The following is a 25,683-nucleotide window of genomic DNA, read 5'->3' on the forward strand; positions in this document are numbered from 1 at the left end:
AAAACTACCTGCCAGAAATATTAAAAGAACATTAAGTGAACAATGTTATCGCTAAACATTTTTAGAATGTTTTTGGGGGAATGTTACCCTACCTTTTAAAACAACATTCTGGGAACAAAAATAAAACTACCTGCTTAAAACATTATAAGAAGGTTAGGGAATAATGTTCTAACAATGTTAACACCAAACATTTTTACAATGTTTTTTAGAGAATGTTATCCTACCATTTAGTAGAACATTCTGGGAACTAAAATAAAACTACCCGCCGAAAACTGTCAGGGACTGTGCTGATATAACTCACGCAAACACGAAGATGATGAAGATAAGGCAGTCTTCAATAAATCCACATGCAGAGGAACGTAACACACATCCATACATAGACGAGACCCGACAACCATGAACAGAAACCAGGGAACTTAAATACACAGATAATTAACTAATATGACAAACAGCTGTGATGATTGGGATTAGTGTCCATGGTGACAGATTGTGGCGGGAAACTAGACAAAGGAAGCACTTGTGACTGAAGGTAACACACTAAAAGTCCATGAAAAAGAAACTAACTGAACAGAACCGTGACATTACGCCCCCTACTGCAAGGCGCACATTTTTAGAACAAAAAATTTCTAGCTGGGGCGGTGTGACGGCAGCTTCACATTCTCAATATCTACCTCCTCGATGGCAGTCAAGACTTTCAATTCAGTAGAAAAATCACTCCTTTTCATAACACAAGGATCATATCCAACATATGTTGGACATGTTTATACCTTTCTAAACCAGCACAGTATGGACTTTTCTCCATCTCTTCCATTCTAATTTTCACTGCTTGCCCTCCACCTGAATTTCGCATGTCACCAGAACCATGTGATTGCAAACAACCTATTGTGTGAAAACAACATGAATTGTGTTAATGGTGTGATCACAACAGACGGATGAGATGCTAATTGTGAAAATCAGTTTCACTTCCTTTATTTCAGAGAAAGGAAGTGAAAGAAATTTCAGAGCTGCTGTTCAACATGACAGTTCAGAAGAGAAGAAAGAAAAGTCTACAAATATTGTTTGAGGTGAGTGTTTCATCTTTCTTTAGTTGTTCTCATCTATTTTCAAAAACAGAGTGGTAACACTTTAGATTACAGCCTGGAAAGTACTGCGTAATTACAACAAATTTACAGCATAACTTTCAATAATTACAGTGTACCGATAAAGTAAGTATGTGTAAGTATAGGGGAACGATATGTAAAGTCTTGGGAATAAAGGGGTAACAACCAGGAAAATAACAAATTATTTATACTGCAAGTATTTTAGAACTAAGGACTACTTATACTATTATGATAGACAACAATCTTACGTTTGGGAGCAATTTAGCGAGAAAGTGCACTGATTTAAGTTGTTTCAAGGCAAGTAGAAAGAACTATTGCAATCTTTTTTAATACATGGGGAAATATACTTTTGTTTCATGTAGTTACAGGGTAAGTATGACATTACGGGCTGTCAATTAAAGTGGTGCTTGTTACACTCTTATTTCATGTAGTTACAGGGTAAGTAATTAAAAAAAAGCAAACAATCTGATATTACTGACTCTCGAAACCTTTATTTGAAAAACAACCTAATTAAAAACAGGTCTACAGCACTTATTATTCACTTATTCATTTCAAATTCTAAAGTCCTGACAGAAAGTAACACGTTTTGTCCCTTTATTTGTTGTTGTTGTTTCTCTTGCTTGGCTTGTTTCTCATCTGATGAAACTTTAGAAGGAATCCCATTAAAAGAAAATACAGTACACCCAGAAATTTTCCCATGGTTTAGGCTATTCATCTTTTTGCTTCCGACCAACTGTCACCAGCGCCTGCGTGAGAGTCGACTTTGCGTTCGATGAAGCATATTGTAATGAGCAACGTGAAGCTTTCATGACGTTCTCGCGGGAGATTCGTGTGAAACTGGCGCGAGAACTGCCGTCTCTGTTATTCTGTCTTGTTTGTTTCTCATTATCATTATCTGTTATTCTGTGTATTTTGTTGTGAGCATTAATAAAAAAAAATAAATAAAAAAAACTGACGGCATCCGACATCCACGGCTTACGTCACGCTTCAAGTTACGTCAAGCATGAACTCTCAACTAGGGATGGGCGATACCACTTATTTTGTTTTCGATACGATACTGATACTTTCAAGGCCAATATCATACCTCTAATATGAACTTATAGATTTTAACATTTATTCAATTATTGAATTACTAAGAGTAAAATGAGTTATGATACCCACTTAACATTATATTTGAAAGGCATTTTAACATTCAATATGCCTTAATTGCAGTTTATTACATTATATTTTTGTTTACACATGGTTAAAATGTTTACTTGGTAAACCATGGAAAATCTACAAATAAGCCTACTATATGGCTAGCTGAACTACGGTCACTGTAGTAATGGTTCATTTTCATAAGGGACTGCCAGTGACAGGCTGTTAATCCCATAAAATGAAACATTTGTAGACAGAACATCAGTATGAACTTCAATTTAAATAAATGTAATTGCACAAATTATGTAGGCTACTGTTTCATTTTTCTTTATTGCGAAATAACTAATAATAATATTATTATATTTTTCTGTCTTCTGTTAAGCATTGTTCTGGGCTGTGTTTCCCAAAAGCATCATTGATTTCTTACGATACTAAATGGAGCCCTGTTTGAATGTATACACTATAGTGTCGGCAGTGAGCGAACGCTCTCTGTGATTGATTGGTTCTGACTTTTAGCATTTGTGTGTTCAGATGAGCAGGAAAGTACTTCTACTACAAATTATTCGCTAACATAGGTTATTTGTCTAATTCAATGCATATTGTATGCATTAAATTTATTGTTAAATAAACAAAATAACTGGTTAAAAAAAAAAAAAAACACACCTTAGTATCGATATTTTAATTTGAGTATCGATACTTTCAATACTCAACGTCAGTATCAATATATCGATACTTCATATCGATCTGCCCATCCCTACTCTCAACCCTCTCGTGCACGTGCAGGTGACAGTTGGTCGAAAGTTTAAAATTTTAAAATATTTATTTTTCTTACAAATACGTATCGTTTCACTTCAGAAGACATTGGTTCATCCATTGGGGTCGTATGGATTACTGTAGTTATTGCTGTATGTGCTGTTTGATGCTTCCACTTTTAGGAACACATGAGCTTGCATAAAGCATTCCCAGAGATTATTTATTTTCCTAAAAACCTTTGTTTGTGTTCATCTTAAGAAGGAAAGTCGTATACATCTCAGATGGCATGAGGGTAAAAGATGAGTAAACGGTGAGCACATTTCCGAGTGTACTGTATTTTCTTTTAATACAGAATAGCAAATGACATGGGATTCCCTCTTAAGATTCACCAGTGGAAAGAAAGAAAAAGAAGAAGAGGAACAAGAGGAGGAGGAAGCCAAGCAAGAGAAACTAATAAGAAGTGTTGTAACTTTAAATCTGTTTTGAAATAAGTTGTTTTTCAAATAAAGGTTTCGAGAGTCCATAATATCAGATCATTTGCTTTTTTTTATTACTTACCCTGTAACTACATGAAATAAGAGTGTAACAAGCACCACTTTAAATTACAGCCCGTAATGTCATACTTAACCTGTAACTACATGAGACAAAAGTATATTTCCCCATGTATTAAAAAAGATTGCAATAGTTCTTTCTACTTGCCTTGAAACAACTTAATCAGTGCACTTTCTCGCTAAATTGCTCCCAAACGTAAGATTGTTGTCTATCATAATAGTATAAGTACCCCTTAGTTCTAAAATACTTACAGTATAAATAATTTATTTTCCTGGTTGTTACTCCTTTATTTCCAAGACTTTACATATTGTTCCCCTATACTTACACGTACTTACTTTATAGGTACACTATAATTATCGAAAGTTACACTGTTGTGATGGAAATTAATTCAAGAACTTGATATCTACATATTTGTGTAAACATTTTACATTTATTTAGGTGTGAGCATGTGGGGAAATATTTATGCTTTTACTTGTGTATTTATGAATTGTCTTTTGAATTTATGAATCGGATTTAGTGAATGTGAGTTGTGCTGTACATTTATGAATTGTAAATGTATTATTTTTGAGGCAGATCTGGCTCCATAGTCATTAATGGACACATGATGATGGGCTGGAGCAGGAGCTGAATCTAGAGGCTGAAGACAAACAACTGATGTTAGTGGAGTGAGATTCAGGTTTTACAGTGCAGAGTTACAGTGTGATTCCTGCTGACCTGACTGAAGCAGCGTTACTACAAGGTTAAGACATAAGTTAGGTGTATGTCAGGCTAAAGACATGAGTCTATGTTCAAGACTTAAACTGTGAGAGTGTGTCTGAGTCCTGAACATTGCCAGCAAGCCAATAACTAATAGAGTTGTGTAGCTAAATAACACTCAATCTAAATATTTAGTTTGACCTCTACAAGTAATCAACATTTTCTGAAGGTTCAACACCTGCTTTCACTGACTATTTGAAAAAAAATTTTTTATTTATTTTCAAATAGTACCTTTATATTTTGAAAGTGCCTGGTAAAAGTGGACTTACTGTAAAGCTTTTTCTTCATGTCCAACAGCAGTGAGTGAGTGAAGGACGATGGCATCTGCTGAACAGCATTATGAGATGGAAGAAGACAAGCTGAAACACAAGGAAGGTAATAAAGGAAAGACAATATCAGTATAATATTAAAGTTTTCATTTAATAAATGTCAATAATCTCTCTCTATGCTAGTCCAGATGAGCAGCAGCACTCGCAGTGAAGTCAGTGTTGATCTGAATGCTAAAACTGGAGCAACTGCAAATGTTCCTGTACTCACTGGAAACACCATCACAGGCCCAGTGACCTTCATCTACAACACTGCAGGAAATGGTATCAATATAACAGTGCTTACTGAGACACTAATGTAGTTTGTTTTATGGAGATATTGCTCATGGGCAGACATGTTTTAGCTACATGTTACTTCTCTTCTTTTCTCTCTCCACACAGCACCACAAAAAGCCTCAGAGAGACAGACGGAGAAGCACACAGTAGATCAAGGTACAACAGTTGTATTCTCTCACACTGTACTGACAGATGCTGACCAACACCAACACACACGTTCGTTGGTTTGGTTGGATCAGTGTGTTTCCTCTGTTGACATTGGCTGGTGTTTGTTTTCATCAAGTGTTTATCAGGTTGTGGAATGTTTGAACAGGGACATAATGTTACTTACTTACTAATTACTTAAGGAAGTACTTACAAATTATTAACAAACTATTAATAGTTTATTCTTAGTTTATATATTGTAGTCTCTACACCAGTGTTTCCCAAACTTTTTTCAGTCACGGCACCCTTTGAAAATGTTCAAAAATTTGTGGCACCTCACACTAGTGTTGTCACGAAACGTCTCGGGTTACGACTGTAACTCTGGTTCCCTGAGAACAGGGAACGAGACACTGCGTCCTAGAACGCAACTGGGAAACACCCTCACGTGGCTGGTGTCTGAAACAATCTGTCCAATCATGACAATCCTATTGGCCGGCGACAGCCTATGACGTAACCAGGAAGTATAAAAGGGGCACCTGGAGAACATGTCATCCGCTTTTCGTCAGAAGGGACTGACAGCATGCAGAATGGAGGCATGGCAACGAGACGCAGTGTCTCGTTCCCTGTTCTCAGGGAACCAGGGTTACAGTCGTAACCCGAGACGTTCCCTTTTGTCCTAGAATGCAACTGAGGAACGAAATAAAATATATATGTGTAACTAGAGGTAATATGTAACTGTTGGTAAGGTGTTTTTCATAACTGTTTGTAGTCTGAAGTGAACAGCTTTCAGGTATTGTTCATCTGTACTAAAGATATTGTTTATTGCTCATTGTTGAGTTGTGTTCTAAGTGATGTCTACTAAGAATAAGATGTCAAAGACTCAATGCTATATTTTTCATTTTTATCACTTTGTTAACAGGGAAATGTGGGATAATCCATGTAGTAAAACTACATAATGTTTTACATGGTTTGATCCCTGAATACTGATTCCTCCCATGACTGGGCATTGTGGGGGCAGTAGAATAACTGCAAGGCTAGTTGAGAATCCACAGGTGTTTGTGTGCTATTTACTCACACTGTAATCTAGAGAATACGACAAAACCCATAATAAATGTCATATTTACCTGTGGAAATTACATATTGAATAAATCTAAGTCTGCACTAGATAAATTATAAATGAAATATAGATTAATCCTTATTAAAGCTACAAAAGTTCTTTAGTCAAGAGCAGTGAGTAATTTTCTCTGTTATCTTTGTTCTTTGATTAACATTAATGACAGTATTAGTGGCTGCTGTCACTTTAAGAGCTGCCGCTGCTGCACATGATGCGTATTTGACACATATCCCATTTTCTCACAGCTCTTTATGTTTATTTAATACTTATTTAACTGCTGTTCTGAGGATACTCGACAATATTTTGACATAATAGTGTTGTGTTATTATTCGTTCAAGCACGAAAGAGAACTCGATTCTGGCGTGCTGTCTGTGCGTACGAAACTAACACGTGTCTTTCTGTGCGTCGTGTGTCTGTCAGAACATTCACAGACAGCCTGTTCTCGTTTGTCGTGTCACGCTTGAATGGTTTAAAAACATTTGCATGAAGAAGAGCGTGATCATAAAATGTAACGCTAGCTAAAGGATGACAGAAAAAACGGATGCTTCATTAATTGCGTTAAATATTTGTTAGTTATACTGAAATAAATGAATTGCATGCGTTAACGTTGAAAGCACTGCTTAGTACATATAAACAATGTGTAAAAGAAAACCTGCCTGATAATTATGAACACCTTCATTTCCAGCCTTCATGAACAATTATATATCACTTATAAATTATTAAATACAAAATTAATAGTAGTTATTAAGGGGCCATTTACATGACACCATTTTCAAATAAAAACAGAAAAAAATGTATGCGTTTTGGCCATTCATTTACACGACAACGGTGTTTTGGTGACCTGAAAACACAAACTTTTAAAAACGGGTTTCAAAATGCAAGTTTTTGAAAACGGTCTCCGTGTAAACAACAAAAACGCACATCTGTGAAAACGATGACGTCATGTACATGCGTATTACATGTTCAGTCTGTAGTGTTTCATCATCATCTAATGGCCTGCCAGCAGAATACAGTGTTTTTAGTCATTTTCACAGATTTGTATGAATGGGGATCGTTTTGACAATGGTGTCATCTGTACGTGGAAAATTCAAAGGAAAGACTTCTCCGTTTTAATATCGTTGTTGTGTAAACATACCCTAAGATTGATGTGGTTTGGAATTGGTAAAATGTGCTTGTAAAAAAATATGATCAGAAAATAAACTTGCCTAATAATAATAATAATAATAATAATATATATTATATATATATATACACACACTTACATATGCACACACCGATCAGGCATAACATTATGAGCACTGACAGGTGAAGTGAATTACACTGATGATCTCTTCATCACGGCACCTGTTAGTGGGTGGATATATTAGGCAGCAAGTGAACATTTTATCCTCAAAGTCGATGTGTTAGAAGCAGGGAAAATGGGCAAGCCTAAGGATTTGAGCGAGTTTGACAAGGACCAAATTGTGATGGCTAGATGACTGGGTCAGAGCATCTCCAAAACTGCAGCTCTTGTGGGGTGTTCCCGGACTGCAGTGGTCAGTATCTATCAAAAGTGGTCAAAGGAAGGAACAGCGGTGAACCGGCGGCCAAGGCTCATTGATGCACGTGGGGAGCGAAGGCTGGCCCGTGTGGTCCGATCTAACAGACAAGCTACTGTAGCTCAAATTGCTCAAGAAGTTAATGCTGGTTCTGATAGAAAAGCGTCAGAATACACAGTGCATCACAGTTTGTTGCGTATGGGGCTGCATAGCCGCAGACCAGTAAGGGTGCCCATGCTGACCCCTATCTACCGCCGAAAGAGCCAACAATGGGCACGTGAGTATCAGAACTGGACCACGGACCAATGGAAGAAGGTGGGGAACACATGGCACCAGGATGCACTATGGGAAGAAGGCAAGCCGGCGGAGGAAGTGTGATGCTTTGGGCAATGTTCTGCTGGGAAACCTTGGGTCCTGCCATCCATGTGGATGTTACTTGACAGTATGTGTCCACTGGCGCGGACTCGCAGAGCAGAGGGAACATATTCAGTTCATTCCTATGGAAGTTGAGCTTCACGCTCGCGCATAAAGCATAAATCTGGGGGTAAAAACTTAAGCTCAGAATCTATCCAGAATCATTGGACAGAGAATTGTGATGCATTGATCCCACCACTAATGTGTGGTAGTTATTATTTTAATAGGAATTATGGACTAGATTAGAATTTAAATTAAGATTTTATTATTTTATTTAAAAACTGATAACTTTTTGTTGGCTGATTTTTCCCTCTTTCTCAAAGGCTCAACTGCAGAGGACAGTAAGGCTGCTCTTCATGAGATCAGCCACAGACTGAAGAACAAATTAAAACAGGAGTATGAACGAATATTGGTTGGTAATTCTCAGATGGGTCATCAGAAATACCTGAACAATATTTACACTGATCTATATGTGGTGGAGAATGAGACTGGAGGAATAGTGAGTGAGCACGAGGTGAGACAGATCGAATTCAAACAATTTGATGCCAAGGACACATCAATCCAGTGCAATAACATTTTTGAAGTCCATGAGGGTCAACGAAACAGAAAAGTGCTGACGATGGGCATCGCAGGTGTAGGAAAAACAGTCTCTGTCAATAAATTCATCCTTGACTGGGCTGAAGGAAAAGAAAATCAGGATATTGCCTTAATTTTTCCTCTTCCATTCCGTCAGCTAAATTTGAACACAAAAAACTGCAGTCTAATGGGACTGCTTCGCAAATACTTTAGTTATCCTAAAGAACTGGCCTCTCTTCCTGATGGTGACGGTAAAATCATGTTCATCTTTGATGGGCTGGATGAATGTCGCTTCTCTTTGAACTTTAAAAAGAACGATGGATTTACAGATGTTCACAAAGAAGCAAAAGTGAGTGAGATAATTACAAGCCTGATCAAGAGACAACTGGTTCCTTCTGCTCTCATCTGGATCACAACCAGACCAGCAGCAGCCGGTCTGATACCCCGAAACTACATTGATCAGGTGACAGAGGTGCGAGGATTCAACGATGAGCAGAAAGAGAAATACTTCAACAAAAACAGCAGTCCTGAGGTTGCTGGAAACATCATCCGTCATATCAGGAAATCCAGGAGCCTGTACATCATGTGCCACATCCCCGTCTTCTGCTGGATCTCTCTCACTGTTCTTCAGCCTCTACTGGCTCGAAAGAGCAATGACAAAACACCCACAACTCTAACAGGGATGTACACAAACTTCTTACTTACTCAGCAGCAACAGATGACAGCAAAATACAGTGATGATCCTGAACCTGAAGCCAATGCCAGGTCTTTTGATCAGATTATTCTGAAGCTTGGGAAACTGGCCTTCCAACAGCTGGAAAAAGGAAATCTGATTTTCTACAAAGAAGATCTTGTGGAATGTGGACTAGAGGTCAATGAAGGGTCGGTGTTCTCTGGGTTATGCACTCAGATCTTTCAGGAGGAAAAAGCTGTTTCAGCAAGAAACGTTTACAGTTTCGTACATCTCAGCATCCAGGAATTCCTTGCTGCTCTCTATGTGTTTTTAATTAGCAAAGATGACAAAGCAAAGCTACTTTTTCAATCCCCGAGAGAAAAACTGACATGGACACTGTCCAGAAAGACACTGTTTCAGCTTCATAAGGGTGCGATCAACAAGGCTTTACAAAGCGAGATCGGACACCTGGACCTTTTCCTCCGGTTCTTCCTGGGTCTCTCTCTGGAGTCCAATCAGAGTGACCTGAAGGAATTAGTGCCAGGACTGGAACTCAAACCAGAGAACATGAAAAACACAGCTGACTATATCAAAAAGAAAATAGAGAAGGAGAAATCAGTGGAGAGGACCATCAATCTCTTCCACTGTCTAAATGAAATGAAAGATGACTTTGTGGGGGAAATCCAGAAGAATCTGAGCTCAGGAAATCTTTCAGAACAGAATCTCTCCTCTGCTCAGTGGTCGGGTCTGGTGTTTGTGCTCCTGATGTCAGAAGAGACTCAAGAGAAGTTTGAACTGCAGAAATACAGAAGATCTGATGAAGCAGTGATGAGACTGCTGCCAGTGATCAAAAACACAAGAAAAGCACTGTAAGAGTCTTCTTTAAATTCATTTATATACACTGTTGGTCTTTTGTAATTGGGACGTCTTTTTACATGGATGACTTGTTGGCCTAGACAGTTCAGAAAAACGAATAAATGTAAATGTATCAATGTGTGTGATGATATTAAATGCCAAAGTGTCTCCATCATCAGACAAGTTGAACCTGAGTTTTACCCTTTTTAATTATTCTTAATTGTATCATAAATTAAAGAAACTAAAAACACAGGGTTGATGTTTTATGAAAATTGTTTTAGCTTTGCTTACTTCGTTACAGTCAAAGGTTTTTCCAAGTTATCTATGCTCTAGATTATAAACACTACCTAATAAGCATTGATATCACTGATTGTTTTGTTCGCTACACAGGCTACAATGCTGTAATCTCACTGCTCAGTGTTGTGAGAGTTTGTCATCAGTTCTACAATCCTCAAACTCCTTCCTGAGAGAGCTGGACCTGAGTAACAATGATCTAAAGGATTCGGGAATGAGGCTTCTTTCTGATGGACTGAAGAGTCCAAACTGTCAGCTGGAGATACTGAGGTTTGAGTTTAAATGCTTTATTTATTTATTAATTTATTTATTTTTTCCATTAAGTTAATTATTTAAAAATACACTGCTAAGATTGATTCTGTATGCAATTACATTTTGTTTTTATTGTTCAGATTTTCCATATGTAATCTCACTGCTCAGTGTTGTGAGAGTTTGTCATCAGTTCTACAATCCTCAAACTCCTTCCTGAGAGAGCTGGACCTGAGTAACAATGACCTGCAGGATTCAGGAGTGAAGCTTCTTTCTGATGGACTGAAGAGTCCAAACTGTCAGCTGGAGATACTGAGGTAAATAGTTTTAAAATAATTAACAAAATGCTATCACAATAAATGATTGTCAACGAATGTGACATTTGTTCTCGATGTAATGGAAATAGTCAATGGAAACTGATCGGGCCCGATACCAAGCTCATGTACTTGTACTCATACTCGTACAAATATGGATCTGCTTGAATTGTTTGTTGAATCGTTCTTCAGATTCTTGACTTGTCATCGTCTGAACAAGCCCAAAACAGTTGATCGATCGCCATAGAAAATGACCGGTTCAGCGGATGGAATCAAAAGTTGCTATTGTGAATGCCGCACGATCCACTGCTGTACATGTTTAGAAAAGTGAATGAATACTTTGGTACATTTCCACAGACGCTTTTGTTACTTTTATGACTGAATCTACAGAAAATAACAGCATACAAACTGCACAGTTCAGTGTGTGATACTGATCTGATTGTCAAACTAATGTCATGTGGACTGTTGCTGTGTGTGTTTGTAGATTGTCTGGCTGTATGGTGACAGAGGAAGGCTGTGGTTATGTGTCTTCAGCTCTGAGTTCAAACCCCTCACACCTGAGAGAGCTGGACCTGAGCTACAATCACCCAGGAGATTCATTCATTGATAAATTCAACCATCAAAACTGCACACTAGATAAACTTAAGTATGTTGAGCAGGAAGAGTTTGACTTTATTTCTTTCATACATTTACAAAAGTTCTTACTTTCTTACTAACTTTCATCCAGGCAGTACACAACACAGCTGTACAAGGGCTTTACAGAATTAAAGGGTTAGTTCACCAAAAAATGAAAATTCTGTCATTTATTACTCACCCTCATGTCGTTCCACACCTTCGTTTATCTTCAGAACACAAATTAAGATATTGTTGATGAAATCCGATGGGTCAGTGAGGCCTGCATTGACAGCAAGTTAATTTACACTTTCAATGCCCAGAAAGATAATAAAGACATATTTAAAACAGTCCATGTGACTACAGTGGTTCAACCTTAAATTTATGAAGTGACGAGAACACTTTCTGTGTGCCAAAAAACTAAATGACGACTTTATTCAATAATTTTTTCCACGACACATGCGTGTGGTGATACGAGACACGTGTCGTTTCATCGCATGAATTATCCAAACTTTCAAGCTGTGGCATGACAATATCACAATAGATGCAGTACACAATCTCTTGTTCAGTAGGCATCACTTGGCACTGATGACATCTACACCACCAGCTCTTCATTGCTCTCTGTGTTTCAGAAGCTTGTGGCTGTGGTTGTGTTGCAGCCTCTTCCATCTCTTTTAGTTCGTTCTCTGTATATTCTTTTTCGAATAAGTAAGGTTGTGCAAAAAAAATGCAATTCATCCTCTGTGTCGAAATCTGCAGACATAGTTATGAATGTTTATTTTGAGCATGCGTCTTCCTCTGTAAATACAGTCCTGCGTTTCCGCAGAATGCGAGCTCCTGCCTCATCACCACACACACACGTCATGGTGCTCTCGTGAACGTGTGTCAGAGACTGATACGGAACAGAAGAAATTGTTGAACAAAGTCGTTATTTTGGGGGTTTTTTTGGCACACAAAAAGTATTCTCGTCGCTTCATAACATTAAGGTTGAACCACTGTTGTCACATGAACTGTTTTAAATATGTCTTTCCTACCTTTCTGGGCATTGAAAGTGTAAATTAAAGGGTTAGTTCACCCAAAAATGTATTACTCCCCCTCATGTCGTTCCACACCCGTAGGACCTTCATTCTTCTTTGGAACACAAATTAAGATATTTTTGATAAAGTCCGATGGCTCAGTGAGGCCTGCATTGCCAGCAAGACAATTAACACTTACACTGCCCAGAAAGCTACTAAAGACATATTTAAATCAGTTCATGTGACAACGGTGGTTCAACCTTAATATTATAAAGTGACGAGAATACTTTTTGTGCACCAAAAAAAAAAAAAACTTTATTCAACAATATCTTGTGATGGGCGATTTCAAAACACTGCTTCATGAAGCTTCGAATCTTCACGAATCTTGTGTTTCGAATCAAAGGTTTGGAGCATTAAAGTCATGTGATTTTAGTAAATGAGGCTTCGTTACGTCATAAGTGTTTCGAAATTTCAATGGTTCATGTGACTTTGGCAGTTTGATTCACGCTCCGAACCTCTGATCCGAAACACAAGATTCGTGAAGATTCGAAGCTACCTGATGAAAACAGGTGGCATATGTGTACATTCTCAGTAACGAGGTAGTAACGTCACTGTTCTTTAAACAGTTAAGCTACCCTATTAGAGACGCTGATGTCAAACACGGCGGGATTTATGCAGTGTTTTGTTTTGCTCCCGACCGATTTTCCTTCCACAATTATGTTTCTATTCTTTTTTGTAATACAACGGCTATTGGAACGAGCTGTGTCTGTAACAGACTTGGTTCGTAATGTACTTAGCCTTACAATTTTCCAAAATTAAAATTGTTTTGTGTGTGTGTGTGTGTGTGTGTGTGTGTGTGTGTGAGTGAGTGAGTGAGTGAGTGAGTGAGAGAGAGAGAGAGTGTGTTTACTGACTATCATTGTGTGTGTTTTCTAGTGTGGATCATGGGGGAGAGTTCAGGATAACAGCAGGACTACACAAATGTAGGTCTACTCGCACTCACACTCTCTCTCTTACACACACACATGCACACTCTCTCTCTCTCTCTCTCACACACACACACACAGTGTCGGTCAAATGATGCTGTTTAATAATAAATAATAATTATAATACTTTTAGATCACCATTATTAGAATTATCTCTAAGACAGTAAAATACTACTACTGTAAATGAAAAATGAATATTTTATAAAGAGTATATTATTTTACAATAGGACGTTACAATACCAGGGCTTGACATTAACATCCGCCAACCCGCCAAATGCGGGTAGATTTCAGCTGTGGCGGGTTAGACACTTGCTAGTGAAGGCGGCATCGGCGGAATCGCGCTGAATGACATGCGACAGAAGTGCTCTCTCGCGTGCGATCAGAATAGTCAAATACACATACACAGATTTTAAAATGTCCATCGTGTGGAGTATGGATATGTGTCAGTATATTACGTACATACATTCAGCAGCCCAGTTAAATATCTTTATGTCATTAATGTTAATCAAACAACAGAAGATAAATAAATATAAAATAAACCTACTGTATCTGAAAAAAGAGTTTAAGCTATTTAATGTACTATTGTATTTGTAATTTGCTTCTTTGTTCTTTTTATATAGCCTAATAAAAATAACTTATACAATTATAAAATTTATCATATTATGGTCATATTACCCACCCCTTGCCCACCCGTACATACCAGCTGATATACCATGTAGGCCTAGTCTTGATTTAGGTGGTCAATCTGCATTTGAAAGTTTGAAAGGGTTTTAAATCTAGCTAATCAAGTAAAATGACTCAAAATCAAGTAATTTTAGCATGCCAAAGTCAACTAACCATATAAAATGTAATTTCCCAACAGCAAATTATGGCCAGTGAAAATGCTGAGTGGCTAGTAACTTTGGAAAACCACTAGCCACAGTGGCTGGTGAGCAGAAAAGTTAATGTCAAGCCCTGTACAATACTGTTATATTGGCAGAAACCTGCAGTTTCAGTGAAAACAGGTTGATAAACGCATTTTATTACAAATCAGGTGAAATACTGTAATCAGCTGTCCACAAAAATGTTGGATATAATGCGACTGTGAAAATTGAGCGTAACTGGTGCTCGTTGTGTTCCAAAATGCACATTAAACTCAAGGCACATACAGAGATGGAGTTCACTGCATTCATTCCCTGTGAACTGAGACGTGGAAAACAAGCTGATGGAGTGAGCAAAGTGTGCTCTTCACTCTGAAACATGCAGCGCAACAGACTACAGACTTACTTAATTATCGTCTTTTGTGATTTGATAAGGGCACAAAGCCATGTCGTGCTTTTTAGTTTGTTTGAGAGATGCTTTGCCAAAGCAATGACACAAAACACAAAGATTTATGTTATTATGAGACGTAAAATATTTTTGGTTCAAACTGTGTTTCTTTAAAACCTGTGTACACCTGGTCACTTTATGCGTTTTCTCTGATGGGATAGCTATCCGATCGTGAAAAGACCAGGTGTAAATGCCCTCCGAAACGCATTCGCTCAAATCACTTCAGGAGGAGGTCTGGGACGCATTCCAGACAAAACTGAACAAGTCTAAATGCATCTGGTTGTTGAAACCACACATGTAAATCTTACTCCTCCCAAAAAGACTAAAAAATAAACATGTGAGAGTGTGTTATACTCTACCAGTCAAAAGTTTTTGAACAGTAAGATTTATTAATGTTTTAAAAGAAGTCTCTTCTGCTCACCAAGGCTTCATTTATATGATCCAAAAACACAGCAAAAACTGTAATATTGTGAAATATTATTACAATTTAAAATAGCTGTTTTCTATTTAAATTTATTCAAAAAAGTAATTTATTCCTGTAATCAAAGCTGAATTTTCAGCATCATTACTCCAGTCTTCAGTGTCACATGATCCTTCAGAAATCATTCTAATTATGATGATTTGCTGCTCAAGAAACATTTATGATTACTATCAGGGTTTTTTTTAAAGAAATTAATACTTTTACTCAGCAAGGATGCATTAAATTGATCAAAAGTGACAGTATAGACATTTATAATGTTACAAAAGCTTTATATTTCAGAAAAAAAGAATATTTATTTTTCTCAAGAAAACATTCTACTGCAGACAAAGGATTCAGAGATGATCCAAATGAAGCAGCACAGAAACTTGACTCCATTACATAACTGAAAACAACAAATTAAAACTATTTCACATTACAGGGTTTTTCCTGGGTCTAAAATGGTCTTCGGTGGTGGTGGCGAACACTGTCACACTGTCATCCACAGTACAAAATACCGTACCCATGTGAACTGTGAGAATTCAGTTCTGACAGTAAATCCACAATAAATGCAGAGAAACGCAGTTTGAAATATCGGCATATCTTATTCATGAATTAAAGAATGAACACTGTCAGGACAGATAATAAAACTCATTTATATTTCAAATCTGTACATTTAAAAGTAAAAAGTCACTGAGTGACCAGTTTGAAAAGTTAGTAATAAAATGAACAAAGTAATACATTACAGAGCAAAAGTAGGAGATCTGTTATTTTTTAAATTTACACCCCAATACTTAATGAAGAGATTATTTTGTTCCATCCATTGCTATGGTTATCATGATCAATTGGATTTAATTGCATTTAAATACATTTGTCAATCCAGAAACTAATATATTTTTAAAAATATTTTAAATATTCATTATAAAGGCCTACAGAAAGCAAAGATCACTGCTGTATTAGTCAACACAAGAAACACAACGCTGCACTTCTGCAAAAACTTCTGTTATAATAAATGAAGGTGTCTGTCTACATTGTGCTATTGATCTCTTATTTGCATTGTGTTTATATTTGGTAACACTTTACAATAAAGTTCATTAGTTAAACATTAGTTAATATATTAACTAACATGAACTAACCATGAGTGATACATTTGTTACTGTATTTACTAATCTTTAATGTTAGTTAATGAAAGTACAGTTGTTCATTATTTGTTCATGTTAGTTCACAGTGCATTAACTAATGTTAACAAGATTTTAATAATTCATTAGTACATGTTGAAATTAGCATTAAAGGCACAATATGTAAGATTTTTATATTAAAATATCCAAAAACCACCTGCACAATGTTATATATTTCGTTCAGCTGTGTACATTATCCTAAATGTTTACAAGAATTTGTAAATTCAGAGATGGCAAGAGCTTTGCGACAAACTTTGACTTGAAAGAGATGCCGCTCTTGCACGTTATTAGACAAGGTAAGCAAATGTAGGCTACATCAGACTAATCAATGTTATATAGCTCAACACGATGAAATGTTAGAATATCATCAGTATGATATTGTATTGTTGATAGGGTTGTCACGATACCATAATAATGTCTTACGATACTATACCAGCTGAAGTATCGCGATACCATGCAGTATACAAAATGAACCAAACTTTCATAAATACATGAAAACAGACCATATTATTCTCTGAATACTTCATTGAGAATGAATAACAGGCTTTTATTACCAATCAAATGGATCATTGTAAACAAAATTCATCTGAGCACTGCACAGTAGCACAGTAGCTGCATGAAGTGACATTAAGATGTAGCATTTATGCATCTGCACTTCAATTACACTTGCATAAATAATGTTATGAGATTAATGTTTCAAATATAAAAATCGCGAATGATAGAATAGGCCTACTTTTAGATGGGAAACTAAAGTCACCAGTAGGTGGCAGCAAGTGTTAATGATTAAGTCAATGAATCATTCAACCGATTCATTCAGGAACGAAGCAAATGACTGTTTTTTATGAATGGCTTAGTGAGTCAGTGACTCGCCCAATTTGTTCAAAAACAGATTCATTTAGAAACTAAACAAAAACAGTGCTCTTGCTCGTGTCACGAACTATCAGGAGCATTTTTGCCAGCATATCTTGAAATTCCCAACCCTGACTGGAGAGCAGTATGTATATTAAAACATATAATAGTCAAGTCAAGTCACCTTTATTTATATAGCGCTTTTTACAATGTAGATTGTGTCAAAGCAGCTTTACATTGATAACTGGTACATTGTTTGGCTCTTAAAAGAATAGTGTCAATGCAGGCAGATCAAAGCACTGTTGAATATCAAATGTCAAGTCAAATGTCAAGTTTCTGGAGTAATACAAGTAATACATTTATAATGTTAAAATCACGATTGATAAGAACCGAGTGCAAAGCCGCTATAGCCTATTGATGAATGGAATTGCATTTGTCTGAATCGTCTTCGCAAAGATGTTTCTAGAAACAAACTATTACACCTTTTCCAGAAGTGGTCAAATTCTTATATAAAGATATTATGATGTTAATTAAGTGAATTTCAGACACTTTCTCCAGAAAAAATGCAGTGCGAACAACAACGTGTAAGTGCAACTTTATCTCATTGCAAAATTAACTGAAGCATTGGGAAACAATAAGGCGCTAATTCTACAGAGCATTTACTACACAGGGCACAGCAGACAGGTAACGGCAGTCTCTTGTAATGTTTTTGCAGGCACGCATGTTCAACTGAAGTGTATCTGCTGCACATACAACATTCCTTACGGTACTGACGATACTACCGTTTAAAAAATACAATGGCATCGCCAGTATTTTGAAGCTTTAGTATCGCGATACTACCGCAGTACCGGTACACTGTGCAACCCTAAATGTTGATCTAGCATACTGTTGGTCTCATACAGCCAACAAACTAATACATAGAACAACATTACAACTTTCAAATGCAGTTTAGATTGATATTGTAACATGAGACCAAGTGAAACAGCACTGCGTTACCTCACAGTTTTAATTGGTCAAATAAACTGAGCTGTATGAGCAGTATTTCTGATTTGTGAGTAGTTCTGTAGAATGAAATGTCCTCATTCCTTTATATCCTCTGGGACTGGCGTGTGGCACTGATATCAGTCATGTTAAAAACATGAATGCATTCACTCATCCATAAACATTATTTCCCCATAAACATGATTAGATCCATTGAAATGATGACAAGTTCATGATTCCACTCATTCACTGCGTCATCAATCTACACCTTTGATAGAGTTTAGCGCCCCCTAGTGGTGAAAAAAAAAAACATACTGTGCCTTTAACAAAGATTAATAAATGCTGTATAAGTGCAGTTCATTATTAGTTCATGTTAACTAATGTAGTTAAATGTTAACTAATGAACCTTATTGTAAAGTGCTACCTTATACTTTGTTGGTTATAATGAAAGGATTCAATGTGCAGCACTCGGGCTAAGCAAAAACTCAGCCAATTTAAAGGATTAGTTCACTTTCAAATTAAAATTTCCTGATAATTTACTCACCCCCCATGACACTAAGATTTTCATGTCTTTCTTTCATCGGTCAAAGAAATTAAGGTTTTTGATTTTGATTTTTCTCCATATAATGGACTTCAATGGAGCCCAAACGGTTGAAGGTCAAAATTACAGTTTCAGTGCAGCTTTAAAGCGTTCTACATGATCCCAGACGAGGAATAAGGGTCTTATCTAGAGAAACCATCGCTCATTTTCTTAAAAATAAATAATTATATAAGTTTTAACCATAAATGCTCATCTTGAACTAGCTCTCTTCTTCTTCTTCTCTATTTGAATTCCAGCAGTGTAGACACTGCTAAGTGTATTACTGCCCTCCTCAGGTCAAAGTTTGAACTAATTGTTATTTGCTTGCACTAGCATATTGTATATGACAATTTAGTTCAAACTTTGACCTGTGGAGGGCAGTAATAGATAAAAGATGAGCATTTATATTTAAAACGTATAAAATTTTTAAAAAAATTTAGAAAATGAGCGATAGTTTCTCTAGATAAGACCCTTATTTCCTTAATTTTGACCTTCAACCGTTTGGGCTCCATTGAAGTCCACTATATGGAGAAAAATCCTGGAATGTTTTCATCAAAAACCTTAATTTCTTTTCGACTGAAAAAAGAAAGACATGAACATCTTGGATGACATGGGGGTGAGTAAATTATCAGGAAATTTTAATTAGAAAGTGAACTAATCCTTTAAGTGGTGTTGAGCGCATACGGACTAACTTAAACGATTCTGATTGGCCACTGTGTTCACATGCTCAACACAAATGTCTGTGATTAGCTACAAAGCTCAGCGCTGCAGAAATATGTTGTAAATATCAACACTCTTCACAGAGCGCTTACATAAGTGCTCACAGGAGCATTTTAAAGCAGCCGGCTACTGCAGAATGGCAGTCGTTAATAAAAATTAGTTTTGGTAAATGGAAATAAGAGAAATGGTGTAAAAAGTCCACACTGCATTTAAACGAACACGCATTTTGATTGGTAATGACTAGTGTTGCTTTCGTCAACGAAAATTATGACTAAATATCGTCGTCAACGAACCTTTATCACGTGACGAAAACGAGACGAGACGCAGCGTAAATGCTGGTCATGTGACGATGACTAAAATTAAATGTATAATGCAATATTGTTGATGAATAAAAACGAGACTGAATGTGGTTTACAAAATAAAAACTATGCTAAAATGTCTCTTCATTTTTGTTGACCAAAACGAGACGAGACGAAATGTTATAACGTTATTTCATCTCGTTTAGCCGCGTTATTATTAATATTTTGCAGTATTTCTATTTCCTGTGTCTCACTTCAGGTGCGGCATCAAGTCGCACTGCGCAAACACAGGCGACGTCACTTCCTCAAGCCCCACTCGCGGCATTATTTAGAAGATGCAGCTGTAGTGTGTTAGCATAAACGACAACAAACAAAGTTAAGTCTGACACAGAGAAAGGGACCGATATGTAGGGAAATATGTAGATTTCACGTGCTCCTAACTTCATGAAAAATGCACAGATAATAGAAAATGCACATCATAAAGCAGATTCTCAGGATTAAAATTAATCCAAAATCAACATAATATATTGCGTTGATCACAAGATATTACTCACGGAATGATTTAACATACTTGGCTAAAAACATGTCTCTTTCCGGGATGCAGTGTGTATCCAATGTTACTGGAACCATCCATGTTCGTTTTCCAACGTCTTATAACACAAAATAGGTATCATCTTAAAGCTTAGAAACTCAGCTTTTTTAACGCATCTAACAATTTTGAAAAACTCCTAACGAGTGCTGAGAAGTGCCTCTAAACCAGAGTTTACCACCCGTGGGCACCATCTAGCTGCGAAAAAATTAATAACACTTTATTCAACTATACTTTATGCTATGACCACAAAATTTGGTCACATTTAGGAGAGCATCACCAAAAAAAAAATTTTTATCCGATCTTATTGCCTTCCTGAGTTATTCCATGTCAAATAAAAAAAATGAAAAATTATTAAAAAATATATATATATATTTTGTCTTTTATCAGCAGTTTTTTAGCATGAAAATGTCCAAATGTAATGTAATTTATATTTTCTAAAAAATTTAAAAGTGTTCTATCAAATGATACCTACCTTTTGACTCTCCTTGCTAAAGTTTTGGAGTTATGAGTCTTTTGTGTATGTCGCTCAGAAAAAAAAAACTCTAAAAAAGCCTTCAGGTCTTAAAGGGTTAAGAGACATCTCAAGGCATTATAAGGTATTATCTATAAGGTAACAATATAATAAGATAACCTTGTTTGAAATGGGTTTGGCTAAAAAAAAATTTTGGTTTCTACTAGATACTATATTGACTGGGTTAAATAGAATTGCATTACTAAAAAGAGACTAAAATACAATTTTCATTGACTAAAACTAGACTAAATAGTGATGGATAATTCTGACTAAAATAAGACTAAAATGCTCAGACTTTTAGTCGACTGAAACTTGACTAGACTAAAAAGAGTATGAACGTGACTAAAACTAATAAAAACTAAAATGACAGCTTGACACAAAGAGTAGACTAAAACTAAAATTAAAACCGCCAAAAACAACACTAGTAATGACAGTCATGCGTCATTTCATGACGACAGACGTAACACGACACTGCCATTATTTTTATGACAGCTAGAGGGGGCATGACTTTAAAACGTAAATATAGGTCGTAATAAGGTGCTTGAAAAATGACCTATAGGGTCGTTTTTTTTTTTTGGAGGACAGTCTTGTAATTCCCACTCCTGTCCAGTTGGTGGCAAGTGCGCTCCAGTGTGGCAGCAGAGTGCGAGTTCAGAGTCCAGAATAAATGAAAACATGCGTTTGATAACACAGGCGAGGCGAGCACCCATCTTAAGTACATTTTATATTAATAAAGTTATAATACTTATAACTATGTATAATAATATATAATACTTATAGCACTTCATTTCATTCATACAGTTTGCACTCATTAATTTATCATATTGTACAATGTTTTAAATATTTAAGTAGACATCGAATAGTAGAAATTGTGTATGATGTAGTGTTTTAGTTGATAGCAGCCTACTTTTGACAAAGCTGATTTCTGAGAGACGCAAGAGAAACGCACTATTTGATTTACGAACGCGCAGCTCATTTCATAGTTTTCACCCATTTGTGTTTCATATCGTTGAGATTTATGTAATTTTGTGCTATCTCTCAGCTCACCTGTTATTCATCAAACACAAGGAGTGACTGACTACTTTCCCATACACCGGAGTGAGACCCTGGACGAGCTGTCGCGATCTTTCTTTGCGCTCTGTGGCGTGACAGATCGCTGTAGCGCTTCAGTTCACACAGAGAGCACATGAACAGACCACATCCTTGTCAACACTACTTTTTGCTAGGAATCTCCTGTATTTCACACCCATCTCCCGCCCCCTCCTGTTTTGCTGTTTTTCCCGGGAAATTCCCATAATCTGTATGGCCCAGAGCTTGTTATAGGAAGAATAATCAAATATATTATTCCAAGGTTGTCCAGATGTCAGATCTTGTATGAAACGCATTCTACTCGACACATCATACAAATTCAAACCCATTTGTGACCTCAACCTGACAACCTACAGCCCCGTTGAGCTGTTGATATCTGCAAAGTCGACGCGTTGCTCCTGTTTACAGCATTAGTAGAGAGATATTTTTTCTTTGAGGAAATTTGCCATGATCTTAACCTTATAGGCCCCAAATAATCAAAATCAAATTGCAAGCTTCTGATTTGAAATCAAATCCTATTGTGAAATTTGTGTCAATGCCCAGCCCCAATATATACAGAGTGTGTATATATATATATATATATATATATTTTTTTTTTTGAATTAAATGTTTTTTCCATTTGTTTTATATTTATTTATTTTTTTCTTGACAGAAAAACTGTAGGACAACCCCACTGGTGTCATAACTTCAATATTATTTGAAATTGTAAACTATTATTAAAATGAATTAATTTTTTAAATAGCTTAGGGTTTTTTTCACTATATTAGTATAAGTATTAATTATGTGTGTTTTAGTATTAGTGTGTACTTACTTTGTTTAAAAAATAATAATATTTGAGCTATTATTCCTACCGGGACTTTTATTTTGAAGTGGTTCCGCTGGAGAACGGAAGATGAAAAGATAATGGACACAGACAGATGATGATTCATGATCAAAATCATGAGTTTTAATCAAACAGAGTCTGTACTCATTCAGATGATGTTACAGCGCCCCCGAGTGTATAACAGTGAAAACATGGAAACCCGGAAAATTCTGTGTTTGACAGGGAAAGCGATGGAAAGACTTTCTGAACAATTTGACACAAAACACTGATGAATAATGACAGACTCATGAAATACAGTGACAGGCTTTGATCAAACTTGTCTTTCTGCAGCTCTTCATTAAAAGCACACCTGTTTTGATCCTCCATTTTAATCTGGAGCGTTTCTTCACAGCAGCTGCTCTTGGTAACAGACCTGAGAGTCGATCACCGAACTGATGGAGGCTTTAAGATTCACAACTACAGATGAGATTCTGTGAGAGAGGAGAAGATCCTAAATCAAGTTCAGATCTGAGACAAATCCTACATGAACTCGTCAGATCTGAACTCAAGATTCTGTAATAGATCCACACCAGAGCAAAGCATGCTGGGAACTGCCCAGTTTCAGTTCATTCAGCACAAATGATGAAGTGAACTTCAGTTTGACGTGTTTAAGTGGATTTACTCAATTAAATCATGACAGAATTTGCAGTAATTGTGTGGTTTTAACTCATTTTAATGAAGTTCATTTAACAAGCAGCAGAAATCATGTTTACAGTGTAGATTAAAAGATGGACAGATTGATAATTCCTGATTGTGATGTTTTATCTCCATCAGATTCCCGTCAGTTCACTCTGGATCTGAACACAGTGAATAAATACCTCCATCTGTCTGAGGGGAACACAGTGATTACACACACTAACACACCGCAGTCGTATCCTGATCATCCAGACAGATTTGATGTTCCTCAGGTGTTGTGTAGAGAGAGTGTGTGTGATCGACGCTCTTACTGGGAGATTGAGTGGAGAGGATATGGTGTGTTTATATCAGTGTCATATAAGAGCATCAGCAGGAAGGGAGAGGGTCATGAGTGTGAGTTTGGACGTAATGATCAGTCCTGGAATTTGAGATGCTCTCCTGTCCTTGGTTACTCATTCAGACACAATAACATAAAGACTGTTCTCCCTGTAAAGCCCATCATCAGTAGAGCAGGAGTGAATGATGAAGACGATCACTATAGAACAGGAGTGTATGTGGATCACAGTGCAGGAACTCTGTCCTTCTACAGCATCTCTGGAGACACAATGAGCCTCATCCACACAGTCCAGACCACATTCACTCAACCGCTCCATCCTGGATTTGGTGTTTGGTCTGGATCAGTGAAACTGTTGATGAATCAGAACAGACTGATGAGAGATTCTACCAATAATGCTTTGAGCTCATGATGAATCAGTGACAGTGAGATGTTATAGAGTCTCTTCATTACATTAATACTGAAATATCATGACACAATAAATTGATGAAGAACATGTCACTGTCATCATTCATGTGATGTTCCTCTAGTGTTTGTGCTCCAAACACTAAATCCCAATAAAACTATTTCATCTATTTCTTTTTCTTTTTGTTGTCAGACAATGTGAAATAGTGACTGAAACGTGGCCCATTAAGACTACATGCAGGGCTCGACATTAAGCCTTGTCATGTGCTTGTCCTATGGAGAAGTAAATCGGTCATTCACATGTCTGAGTAAAATAGTTGCTTGTCCAGAAAAAAAATAAGATTTTTGTGTGGTGTAAATATAAATTTATTCTGAATCAATATTCTTTCATTCAGAATATTCTTTCAGAATACTGCAGCTTTGATATATTTACCCTGATTTTTTATAAGGGGCGTCCCCCCCAATCTAATTAAATGTATGATTCATCTTTCATTTTAAATTCTTAATAAGAATGGTAACACTATAGGGCTGTTACCAATCAAATTAAATCATTTACAATAAAAAAAAAAATATAACTGCATTAATGTTATGAGATTGTTTTAAATATTTTTTGTACCCGTGGGTGGGACACATGTGGGTGGGGCTCAGGAACCGCCATGGCTGCCCAATTCCCCTGACCCGCCATGGCTGCCCACGTCTCCTGACCCGCCATGGCCGCCCGAGCTCCTAGACCCGCCCTGGAGACCTCCGTACCCGTCTGCACCTCTCCCCGCACCTGCGTGAAGGTCTCCAGGGCGCCCACCCCCCTGGAGGTAATGTCACAGTTCCCTTCTGTTCTGGACTCCAGATCCCATGATCCTCCTTGTTTCCACACCTGCACTCACTTCCTCGTCATCTCCCCATCATCACGGATTACCTGCACCTGCTCCTGATCATCTGCACTCCCTTTAATATGGACTCACTCCCAGCACTCCTTGTCTGTTCTTATTGTTAGTTTATGTGCGTTTGGTTGTTCCTTTCTCCTGCGTTGAATAAAGTACCCTATTTTGTAGTAGTTCGTTTAAGCTTCGTATCTACCGCAACCATCACCTGTAACAAACCCACTTAAAAATAACATGAAAAATCAATTTATCAATGTAATCATTCTAACATAAATGGACATTTTTACATGTATGAATAAATACAAATTTAAAACTG

At 36.9% G+C, this 25,683-nt stretch overlaps 1 protein-coding gene across 8 annotated transcripts; it reads left to right on the forward strand.

The window, feature by feature from the left end:
* The first annotated feature begins 916 nt into the window (after positions 1 to 916).
* Positions 917 to 25,683, forward strand: LOC127508742 (NACHT, LRR and PYD domains-containing protein 3-like). 8 transcript variants are annotated; one of them, XM_051887083.1, is made up of 11 exons: positions 917 to 1,064; positions 4,116 to 4,198; positions 4,596 to 4,673; positions 4,751 to 4,888; positions 5,006 to 5,056; positions 8,434 to 10,228; positions 10,605 to 10,778; positions 10,901 to 11,074; positions 11,556 to 11,717; positions 13,636 to 13,682; positions 22,203 to 23,728. In XM_051887083.1, the coding sequence occupies exons 3-11, from the start codon at positions 4,616 to 4,618 to the stop codon at positions 22,232 to 22,234; spliced, it is 2,631 nt and encodes an 876-aa protein (XP_051743043.1). In that variant the 5' UTR covers positions 917 to 1,064; positions 4,116 to 4,198; positions 4,596 to 4,615; the 3' UTR covers positions 22,235 to 23,728. The 8 variants fall into 8 exon arrangements, with proteins under 8 accessions (XP_051743043.1, XP_051743042.1, XP_051743040.1 ...); XM_051887082.1 differs by having other exon boundaries at positions 23,464 to 23,728; XM_051887077.1 differs by lacking the exon at positions 22,203 to 23,728 and adding an exon at positions 23,886 to 25,683 and having other exon boundaries at positions 918 to 1,064; positions 4,116 to 4,281.

Source organism: Ctenopharyngodon idella, chromosome 3, assembly GCF_019924925.1.
Source record: "Ctenopharyngodon idella isolate HZGC_01 chromosome 3, HZGC01, whole genome shotgun sequence".
NCBI lineage: Eukaryota > Metazoa > Chordata > Actinopteri > Cypriniformes > Xenocyprididae > Ctenopharyngodon > Ctenopharyngodon idella.

Coding starts and splice junctions, on each gene's coding strand:
- LOC127508742 (XM_051887077.1), top strand. CDS start 4,616: ATGGCATCTGCTGAACAGCATTATGAGATGGAAGAAGACAAGCTGAAA. Junction 5,057..8,433: donor GAAGCACACAGTAGATCAAG/GTACAACAGTTG, acceptor TCTTTCTCAAAG/GCTCAACTGCAGAGGACAGT. Junction 13,683..23,885: donor AACAGCAGGACTACACAAAT/GTAGGTCTACTC, acceptor TATCTCCATCAG/ATTCCCGTCAGTTCACTCTG.